General features: G+C 35.2%; 1 protein-coding gene across 1 annotated transcript; it reads left to right on the forward strand.

Moving 5' to 3' along the window:
• Positions 1 to 9,852: 9,852 nt before the first annotated feature.
• LOC113338107 (probable xyloglucan endotransglucosylase/hydrolase protein 26) lies at positions 9,853 to 11,382 on the forward strand. Its single transcript, XM_026583627.1, has 3 exons — positions 9,853 to 10,184; positions 10,301 to 10,494; positions 10,692 to 11,382. The coding sequence occupies exons 1-3, from the start codon at positions 9,903 to 9,905 to the stop codon at positions 11,092 to 11,094; spliced, it is 879 nt and encodes a 292-aa protein (XP_026439412.1). The 5' UTR covers positions 9,853 to 9,902; the 3' UTR covers positions 11,095 to 11,382.
• The last annotated feature ends 445 nt before the right edge of the window (positions 11,383 to 11,827 follow it).

The following is an 11,827-nucleotide window of genomic DNA, read 5'->3' on the forward strand; positions in this document are numbered from 1 at the left end:
TTCTTTTCCGCCAACTCCTTCTTCTCATGATCAGTTAACTCTTTATTAGCAAGAATCTCCAAATTTCTTGCATCTTCCTCAGCTATGTTTGAAGTGTTAGTTGCAACTACATCTTCAATCACATCATCAGCTTCAACAATCACCTTATCAATCTCCTCGGTCCCAGTTTCAAATCTATTAGAAAGTGTTAGATTTTCTAAAGATCTAGCTGGTGAAGATCTTCTTGAAGTCCTAGTGGCCTCACTAAAACTAGCTTCCTCATTAGCAGCCATAGTTGGAATATTAGCCGGTGAATGATGCAAGTCCAAAACCTGCCTCCTCAAGGTCTCTAGCTTTGCTCTAGCAATATCTTGTTGAATTTTCGCAGCCTCAGCATCAGCCTCCCGTTGCCTAGTTGCCTCCTTCATGGCCTCATAATTTCTATAAGCTTCCATCTCTTGCATCTCTAAAGTAATATCATCTTCCTTGGTTAGATTATCATGCACCAGCTCCTCAAGTGCTGCACCAACACATCGCAACACCAATTCCGCATTGTCATTGCGGACAGATTCGTCACCTGCATTATGCAGAACAGGTAAAGCTTCAACATCAGCGTTAGCAACTTCCCCACATTTCTTAGATAAGCTACCATCCTCCATGAGCTGCACGGACTGAATATCACTCTCGCTACGAGCTTCAGCAAGAGTATCAGCAACATGCGGCACGGACAAAACTGCATCCTCAGCGTGTTCCGATATAGTATCATCATCTTCTATTGTAGCACCAGCAGTCTCACTTTGGTCTGGAAAAATTGTACGTGTTCCAGTTGCCAACTCAAGAATAGATTGCTTCTTCTTCAGCGTTATGATCTCATCATGTTTAGCCTGATCAGTTTCCAAAACTGGAACATCCGTCGGCATATTCTTCTTACCTTTAGGAATGCGTTCTTTTTGCCAAAAATTCTTAAGGTCATCCATATCCGCTTCAATTGCTTTTTTAATCTCAGGATCAGTTTCAACTTCAGCCTTGTCCTTCAAATCATCAAAATTTTTCATTCTACAATCAGATTTTCTATGGCCGATAGATTTACAATAGTCGCAAAAACTTGGCCTGTTTAAAATTTCATATTCTTGAACAAAAATTTCATCATTCTCTTCACCATCAATCAAAATTCGTCTCAAAGGTTGAGAGAAATCTATGTCAACCAAAGCTGCCGCAAAGTAACCATATTCATGACGCAAAGTACGCGGATCAACCGAAACCGGTCTACCAAGCCCTCTTGCCAGCCTAAAAATCGTCTCTTCATCCCAAAACTCCATTGGCAAAGATGTGAAACGAACCCAAACTGCAGCTCTAGTAATCTTATCTTTCCCAGGATCAAACATAGGTGTCCATGGATGAATTTTAAGCTGTTGAGTTCCGTTTGGAGATTTAATCTTCCATGGACCATCATAGCTTACACGTTTACGATCATCTTCATTGTCTAGCTTAATAACAAAGTATCCCTTCTTCCATGGAATAAATTGGACCGAACCAGATAGCTTCCATTGATTCAATAGTTCTCTTTTAACATCATCGAATTTTAAGGTTTTGAAAAAAACCAAACGACCAACCAAACTAAATCTCCATACAGCCTTAATCCTTGTATGAGTTTCACGCGGGATCTTGATCAAAACATCATTATTTGTTGTAGAAAAAATTGGAGGATGAGAAAGAGTCTCGGCATCAATCTTTGATAAAACATGAGTTCGTTTCTTTAATATAGCTGCGTAGGATCCTTCCATAACACCATCATCACCTGGTTTCCTAAACGAGCTATGATTTCCATCTTCCTTCCTAGACGCACCATGATTGTCCGTCTCCATCACATTCCTATTCACTGTAGGATTTGCACCATGATTCCTAAACGCGTTAGGGTTTGAAGCTATTGTTTCTTCGAGCTGCCTTCCAAACACGGAAGCATTAGGGTTAGCAGCAGAATTCTTAGGGATATAGATATTTTTGGATTTTGATTGATTCCATATCCTTGTTGATTGATTATCATAACTATTAACAAAAACTGGTGGATTATTGTTTTGATTTTGCGCCATTAGAGCGCAAAATCAAAAGAAAACTTGTGAACGCCAAGAAAATTTTGAGGGAGAAAAATCCGGAGCCCAACCACGTGAAACCCTAGCTTTTTCGCTTTTAAAATATGTGTCAAAAGTTCAACAGGATACGTGACACATTTGGTCGCTCTCGGTGGACAGTTAGTAAAAAGTTCAACAGGATGTTGCGAGCTTTAAATGCTATAGCCTCGAAGATGATGGCTAAGCCAACAAGTGCAACTCCAACTAAAATTCGAGAGAGTACACGATTTTACCCTTACTTTAAGGATTGCATTGGAGCTATGGACGGTACACATATTCCAGCAATGGTGAATAAAATAGATGCAACCGTTTATCGGAATCGACATGGAATTACATCTCAAAATGTGTTAGCGGTTTTCAACTTCGACTTGGAGTTCATATACGTGCTCAGTGGATGGGAAGGGTCTGCTCATGATTCGAAAATACTTAACGACGCAATGAAAAAAAGAAATGGACTGAAAATACCGCAAGGTAATTTTACTTTTATCTAATGTGAAGTTTTGATTTTTTGGTTAAGTAATATTTGGGTTTTACTTGATGAAGTTTTCTTTTTGTGTTTTATTCAGGTAAATATTACTTGGGGGATGGTGGGTTTGCAAACCGGAGATATTGTTTAACACCATTTCGTAGCCAACGTTATCATTTGAAAGAATTTTTTGGTACGGGTAATCATGCGAAAAGGGCTGAAGAATTATTTAACCTGCATCATGCTTCTTTGAGGAATGTAGTTGAAAGATTGTTTGGTGTTTTGAAGTCTCGTTTCTTGATCTTTAAGTCTCAACCTCCATTTCCGTATCAAGTGCAAGCGGAGATAGTGACAGCTTGTGCAGACTTACACAACTTCTTGCGAAAAGAATGGCGTTCAGATGAGTTTCCAGACGAGGAAGAGGAAGATAGCCATCCATCAACGCTTGTAAATGACGACAAAGTTTTGACACAAGAAACTCAAGAACAACAACGTCAAGAAACTAATGCATGGAGAAAGAGTATAGCGGATGATATGTGGAAAAATGTTCGTGAACAAAGGGAGTTAGAATTGTATGGAAACCCTTAAAATGAAGGGGAAAAAAATTATCTCGTTGCAAAACAATAACATACTATTGATACATAGATAGGATCATTTATTTTATTTTTTGATTAAAGATCATTTTTATTTGCAAATGAGGTTTTATTGTTTCTTAAAAGAGAATGAGTTAGGAGTGAACTCTCTCAAACTCCCCCAAACTCCCTCCAGTAAACTCTCTCAAACTCCCTACACTCCCCCAAACTCCCTGAACTCAAAAAAACCAAACTCTCTCAAACTCCCTACACTCTCTCAAAATCCCCAAGATTTGAAATACACTCAACTCCCCTAAACTCACTCGAGGACTAACCCCCTGTACAGTTCGTAAACTGGGTTCTCATGAACTGTATCATTCAGAGCTCTACGGTTGGCGAACTGGGTTCGTGAACTTACCTATATTCCAGAACTTCAGATATCCATGGTTTGCGAGATGATTCGCCAACCTATCCTGAGTCTATATTTTACTAGTTTTGTCTCTTTTGATGTTAAAACATTCCCATTTGCCATATATATAAAATATTATTTCTTGAGCAACTTTCAAATGATCCATATATATGACACACAAATAGTTCTTAAACAGTACATAGTTTCTAACTAAGATTGGTAAGGACCAATGAATATCCATTGATTAAAACATATTTCGAGATGTTTAACAAGACAAGCTTGACTCGAAATTTCAGATTTGCAATATTAAATCTTTTAGAATGGTAATGCATGTGAGTTATTAGAATGGTTCAGTCTTCACATACATCTTTCTTAATAAAGCTCTCCAATGTCTTCGTCGATCTTCAGTCTTTGAAGGTAATTCAGTGATGTCTCATACTCAACTACCAACTTCTATACCTAGTCCACTTGACATCAAGATATAGTTTTGTTCATCTAACATTGAAAACAAGCTAGAGATAACAAAACTTGCGAGTTCGGGCTAGCAGTGCTCTAATAATCTTCATCTTTGTCAATGTTAGTTACAAAACTATTAATACATATGGGTTCAAAATAAATTGATCTTTTAGCTCAAAATATATCGTACTTTATTTCCTTTGTTCTTCAACATCGTCTTGAATTCTTCGCATTTCAAGTTCTTTTATGGTTCTGCATGAGTTCGTTCGGCACCTTTGTTGTTGAAGATCTGTAGCGATAACAACTTTTCTTTTTTATTTTTCTTCTTTTTTTTCCAGAACCACATGCGATTAGGTCGAATACCAATTTCCTAGCGGTAATTAAGCTTACTTTTCTAGTACCTACAGCTTGCAAACAATGACCGCTAGCCGTAACTTGGATGAAAATCTTATAAGACTTTTAGTAACAAACTTAGTCATAACTAACGATTTTATTAGTTTTTGAAAATTTAGCACGATATCACTAGCATTAACGGTGTTCCTCAGGTGTAGACGTAAAAAATCCAAAATAAAAATTTCCAAAATGAAAGTTTAAACTTTACACTCAATGTTAAAATAGGTATTAAGCATGTACTTATTTTAATATCAAGTACTGACTTTTTACGGATAGGTCTAAGTCAAGTTTCCTAGTCGCAAGTCTTTCTTACGGCTTGGTCGTAGTAGAAATTCCTAATTGTATCTTGGTTTTAGGATTTCTTCTGTTAGAAATTGAAAAATTCCTAATCGTAGAGGTGGTTACGGTTAGGAAATTCAAAACACAACATGGTCGTAGTATACCTAAAACAGAAAAACTAAGGGGTGACATAGGCCTTTAGTTAATTCTAAAAGTTAAACTAGACTCATTAATCTAGTCTAACAACTAGCACTTAATTGGCTAAACTAATTAAGTTTATTAACACAAATTAACCAATAATACTTGGATAAGGGTTTATTTACTTTACTACTTATTGATCCTATTTTGTAATGCCTAATGGATGAATTATGTGAAACCCCTTCAGAAAATAAAAAAATAAAAAATAATCATCCCCTCAGAAATACCTTTCCAAAGAAACTTAATATAAGGGCTACAACGCTCGTTATAGGGTATCTTGATGTAATAGCAAATGTCTAAGTTAACTTCCATCCAAAATAAAAACCTAAAAACTAAAATTAAAATCTAGGTCTAATTTAAAAATATTCCTCTCTCCTTCGTCAATTGTAAATCCTTTTCTCTTTTTTTCTATTGAAATCGTTTCATCTTCTTTGATTAATCGGCGATTTGAAAAACTAATAATCGGTGCTTGAAATCTCTATTAAAGATGTGGAAGAATCAAATTGGTAGAAGTGATGGTAATCAACAGACCAGTTGCATTTGAATTGATTATATTGATTGAAATCAGTAGAAAAAATCATGTTTGCAGATTCATTTACGGTTAGGTATTCTTAATTTCCTAACTGTAAACTTGTTCTCTGAAGCTGTTATGGTTAGCAAACTAAGAATCCTAACTGTAAATTTAAAAAAATATGTAGTGTTACAGTTAGATTCGACTCTCATAAAACTTAACCGTAAAATTTCCTGCATTACACCATTTTCTCAAGTTTTTTATATCAATTTTGCGGTCGGGTTTTCCCAAAATAAAAAATAAAAAATTATCATTGATTTAAAATTAGTTTTTATCAAGTTACAGTTGGGCTCGACTAAGACCAAGACTAACTGTAAAACCAAATTAAAAACCCAATTGTAACTGGTTTGCAGTTGGGGTTTTCCCGATTTTTTCCTAATTAAGCAAAAAACCAAACTGTAACTGGTTTACAATTGGATTCCCCCAATTTTATCCAGTTATGATTAAGAGTTCATCATTACCTAACCATAAATTTGTCTTACGGTTAGCAACGAAGGAAAAATACAACCGTAAACCGCTCTTAAAATCTAAAAAATTCAATCTTTTTTTACGTACTTTCACCAGTACTAAGAAATAAAAAACACGGTGGCGGAGTGGATCGAAATCTAGGGCTTTAGTTTGAAAAAAATATATAAAAATTTCTCCTTATTTTCCTAATCTTTCCTCCCACCAAAATAACACACCTAAACTGATTTTTCATCACTAATTATATAAAAAATACTCATTAATCTAATCATTAGCTAATTAGATTATAAATACTAACTAATCTACGCATTAGATAATTAGATTATTAGCACTAACTAAATAAGGGTTGCTTAGCCATTATGATTATTTATTTATTTACAAGAAAAGGGGAAATTTAGTTAAAAAACAAAGATGTCACTAAGTGTGACACTAAAGTTACAAAAAAAGAAAAAAAAATATAATGGAACACGAAGGAGCAAAATCATCACACTCTCAAAGAAAAACCTCAGAGCTAAGCTTCACACAAGAATTTACTTAAGATCCTTCACAAACAAGAAACCAAACAGATAGGGGTGCCGAAAGCTAATCAACCTTCAAAATCTTCATTTTCATCTTCAAACGAGAATTTGAAAGTATCAATTTTCTCATCATTTTCAGTGTCAGGGTTGAAATATCTCAAACCATCATCATCCTTAATTAGAGGTGTTTTCATCTCTGATTGAGATTTTGAAATCTGCAATAGACTCTTACATGTAGATCTCATCAAAAAATGATTAGAGATGCCAATCAATTTATTAAAAGCTATTTGAGATTCTATTTCGGCATTAGTAACAGGGAGACTAGTAGACTTAACATGATGATCTTGAGTCAACTGCCTAGAAGAAGAGGAACTTTTCTTCTTCTTTTTCCGCCAACTCCTGGAAAACTTGCCTCCGAATTCTCCTTCACATTAGAATTAGAAGTCAAAGTTGGAGCCGAAAACCCATTTCTTTGGGTAGAAAATAAATTTGGGCATTCTCCTCCTCTCGAATCTAGGGTCGCTTCCAAAGACATAACAACTGCAACCACAATTATGGTTATAGTTTAGATAAGAAAATTTTGAAATTACTAACCGGTGATTAGTGATGTCAATGGGGAGCAGTTTCTGAATATCCGGATTCCGATAGGATATTTTCCGACATAACAGTTATCGAATATCGGAACCGGAAAACTTATCGAAACTTTTTGTGTTTTCGTAACGGAACCGGTTGAGGCAGTTTCTGTTACGATAATATCTGATATATGATAACGTGTATACTACACGTACAAAATCCTATACCTATTTATACCATTTCGCTTGAATCACTTCAGTTCAGTTTATTCCACGACACAAAAGAGAGAAAAGGATAGAAGAAAAAATCACCTCCTATGCCTTCCATCTTCTAATTCTTCTAAATCATCTTCTTCTATTCAAATCATGTGTGATTACTGATTAGAAAACTAGGCTTTCTTCCTCTTCGACCTTAAAACTCAATTTTCAATTTAGGGTTTCTGAAATTAGGGTTTTCAGAATTGATTTGTGATTGTGAAATTAATCATGTTCTGAAGCGAAAGAGCATCCAATCATGTTGGTTCCTCAATCAATCCCTAATTTTCAGTGGCATCACAATTACAAGAATATAAAGGTGTTCAAGGTTCAGGAATTAACTCAACACCTGTTACATCTGTGATTCGTCCCAGAGAAGAAGGAGAAGGAGAGGAAGATCCAGCTGTAGTTGAAGAAAAGAAAAAACTACGTTCAACAAGGTCTGATGTATGGATTGAATTTGAAAGAATAGTTAGTAAGAAGCTTGGACCAGATGGAAAGGAGGTTGAGATATTCTTAGCCGAATGCAAACATTGTAAGAAGATAATTGAAGCACCAAGTAACCAAGGAAACAACCGCTTGAAGTCCCATCTAACTGCCTGCAAAGATAAGCCAGAGAATAAGCCTGGACAAAGAAAGATTACTGCAATCAAAACAGGTAATGCACAAATTAAGTTAGCTAATTGGAAATATGATTTTGATGCTACTAGTATACTTATTTCTAAGATGATTGCTAAGCATTATTATCTGATCAATATAGTTGAGCATCCATATTTTAGAGAGTTTGTTAGGTATGTGAATCCATATTGGAACACTTGTACTCTTTTCGGTAGATGACAAATCACGTTGTTGTTGGGTCAGGTTGGGTTCACTCAGCCCGTCATGCATAGGCACATTCCTTTCATCGTGCATTGTGATGGTTACAAGCATGCAAGAAATCTCCTGTCATTTTAAGAAACTACCGGACGTAGTCAACCACACAACAACAATGGTCCATGGTACGTGGAAAGAATCATTCGACAGGGCAGGCTACTGCTAGTTGCATCCTAAGATGTCCAACACAACCGTCGAAGCAAGAATCAGAAATCTCTCCACACATTTACTGCCCCACCAACTAACAAACTAATGTAATATCCGCTTTCTATTCCCGGCAAATAACTGCCCCTACATGTAATCTATGTTTTTTATTTTTCGTATTAAAAAAAAAAAATCTTTTTGAATAGGATACACTAATTTCTACTACCATATATATATATGTCAATAAAGAAGGGTATCTAATAGGCGCTGAGGCAAACTAGCCTTTTTCTCACTCTCTGCCAAAACCGTTTTTCCTAGAAAAACTAATCCTATTTTTCTCCATCTTCTTCATCCTAAACCTAGATTTACTCGGGTTTAGATATGGATTTCATATCTTCCGAGCAAATTTAGATTGTTTTATTCACTAAATCTTGTTTAATTAAATAAAATCGCACTTGTTTGCGAAATCAGGATCTTGTTTTATGTATTTTTTTATGCTTTCAATAAATATTATCTCTATGACAATCCTTTGTCATATGATGTTTCGATTCGCTATTATACCGATTTATTATTGCTCTTTGGATTTTCTAGTGGAGTCTGGTGATATATTCACGTACACCTTCAAAGATGATTAGTTCTGGCGTGACGATGATCAAGATTCTTACAGATTTGATCAATGGCTACCAGAATGGGTTGTAATGATGATATTTGGAGCGGATCATTCCTTTTATGAAGGATTATATTTTAATGAAGAATAAGTTTTTAAATGGTTGAAGTCTAATGAGAAGACCAATATTGTTTGGATTACATCATTTATCTTTTTGATCAACTATTCTGTACAATTGTTGTATTTCAGAAATTTGGATACATTATATTTTGTATTTTTTGTGTGGTATCATTATGATGTACTTGAATTATCATGTTATCATGATTCCAATTGGTGGAACGGTGATTCTCCACCATTATGTATCCCTTCAAACCTCAATTTTATTGAGGTAATTTAATAAATAAGCGGTGAGGCGGCATTCACTATTGCATGAGAAACATGTTATTCTTCATTTCCTTCCAGTTACACTAGTGTCCAATTGAAGGTAAAGAAGAAAATATCAAACGTAAGTCATGGGCCTTCAAAAATCGAAGTCGCACAGTTTTTTGTACACCCGAGGCATAGCAGGATTGGCCCCAAGACTTCGTGCCCAACATGACGTTAAAAGTTTGCACCCCACCATATCATATTAATTTAATGAGAAGCTAAACTTTCTTTGTTTCTCAAGTCATTGATGGTTCTCTAAATTGTATAAGTTCATGAATGCCAATTCCTCATAAAATATAAAAATGTTTCTATGTGTAAGCACAACTAAGATAATGATCAAAATGGAAATATTCAGAGAGAAAAAAGGGCCAAAACTTAAAAATGTTTCAAAAAAGTCTAAGTAGTTGTTAACATGAATGAAGAACAAAAATTTGTTATGATGAGATACCAGCTTATATAAAATGCAACCTTGACACTTCAAAACAAACATCCCAATAACTTCAATTCTCTACAGAGTTAAAGTTATTAATCAGCTTCGAAACACACACAAATTTGGCAGATACATTGAGGGTTGATTGGGAACATATATAATGGAGGGAAACATGAAGGCTATTTTCTTAGCCTTAGTTATATCTGTAATTCTTGCATTTGATCATAGCCTTCAAGTTAATGCTAATGCTCTTGCTAAGAGTATGGTCATTACATGGGGTAAAGGATATGCTTCCATTCATGGTGATGAGCTTGAACTTAAACTTCTTGACAAAAATTCAGGTTCTGCAGCAAAGTCTAAGGCAGCATTTCTCTTCGGAAGTATTGAAATGCTAATCAAACTGGTACCTGGAAATTCTGCAGGAATTGTTACAACTTTTTATGTAAGTAATTATGATTTAAATGAATGAATACTTGCATATACTTGATCCTAAATATATATCACTTTTCCATCATATGAAATTTCTGAACTATAATGTAATATACGTTTGACATGCAGCTGTCATCAACCGGTGCTAATCATGACGAAATAGATTTCGAGTTCTTAGGAAATGTAACGGGACAACCTTACACAATCCACACGAATGTCTACTGTCAAGGAAAGGGAAACAGGGAAGAACAGTTTGTTCCATGGTATGATCCAACTGCTGCTTTCCACAACTACACCATCCACTGGAACCCAACAGCGATTGTGTAAGTACATCATATATCAATTATGTTATCCATTTTTCAAACAGATTTTAATGGAGTTTGGACTTTTTCTCTACATAAAGATGTGCTTTTAGGATCACAGACTAACTAAATTGAACTCTTGTTTGGTGTTTTGGATGTGTATATATCCGTAAAGCTATGGCCTTAATGATAAATTTTTGATATTTCTCGCATCCCAGGTGGTACGTAGATGGCATAGCAATTCGTACCTTCAGAAACTACGAAAGCCAGGGAGTTCCATACCCAAATAAACAAGGAATGAGAGTTTATACAAGTTTGTGGAATGCTGATGACTGGGCAACAAGAGGAGGTCGTGACAAGGCCGACTGGTCCCACGCTCCATTCACGGCTCACTATCGCAGGTTTAGGGCAAGAGCTTGCAAATGGAACGGACCAGTCAGTATTAATCAGTGTGCCAGCCCTAAAAACTGGTATACATCTCCGGTTTACAACAAGCTATCTAATGCTAAAAAGGGTCAAATGGATTGGTATAGAAACAAAAGTATGATCTATGCTTATTGCAAAGATACTAAAAGATTCAACGGAGTTATGCCAAAAGAATGTTCGTTACCCCAATTTTAGTTCATTTTCATCAACAAGTTGCCAATGACACTGTCAATGGTGGATATAAGTTGGACAAATTTCTGTTTTACCTTTTCATTCAAGTGTTTGTAAGGGATGATGGTACGATCTAAAGCCCTAAAATGGTTTCAGTATCGTTTTCTTTTAATTTCGTGCTTACTTATGTTCATCTTCTACGCTTTTCGGAAACATAACTATAAGTTATCTGTTTGTTGTTAATTTCGTTTTTTCTCATTTTCTCGGCAAGTGTAATAAAAAAACCGAAAATGGGTCATTTGTCTAAAAAAATTTAAAATATGGTTCAAATGGACGAGTAAAAATTAGTATGGGTGAAACGGACAAAAAAAAATTAGCAAGAATGAAACTGGATTTAAACTTAAAAAATAACAAGGATGAAACTGGTTACATCCTAGCTATTTTTATATTTTTATCCATTTAAACAGTATCAAAATCTAGATGTCCATTTCACCTAGAAATTATTGATTTTGGTCTTTTTAATCAATTTTGTGATAGAAAAACAAAGTGGTACGACCAATACATTTACTAGCTCTTTCGTGGTTTGACGCATACATTGTGCGACCTCAATTGGAAACTTTCTTTTAGATATACTGGGGCATCGCTGGCACTAATGAAATTGCAACGGTGAAAGATTATTTGATTTTGAACATAGTGACTCAATTCATGAACCACGTTAACATACACCTCATATTGCAAAAAATAACGAATTTGTTGC

Source organism: Papaver somniferum, unplaced genomic scaffold (genome assembly GCF_003573695.1).
Source record: "Papaver somniferum cultivar HN1 unplaced genomic scaffold, ASM357369v1 unplaced-scaffold_18, whole genome shotgun sequence".
Lineage (NCBI taxonomy): Eukaryota > Viridiplantae > Streptophyta > Magnoliopsida > Ranunculales > Papaveraceae > Papaver > Papaver somniferum.

Bases quoted from the DNA above. Each gene is read 5' to 3' on its own strand.
- LOC113338107 (XM_026583627.1), top strand. From the start codon at position 9,903: ATGGAGGGAAACATGAAGGCTATTTTCTTAGCCTTAGTTATATCTGTA. The intron at 10,185-10,300 runs GTAAGTAATTAT...TTTGACATGCAG, and splicing joins GAATTGTTACAACTTTTTAT to CTGTCATCAACCGGTGCTAA. The intron at 10,495-10,691 runs GTAAGTACATCA...CTCGCATCCCAG, and splicing joins TGGAACCCAACAGCGATTGT to GTGGTACGTAGATGGCATAG.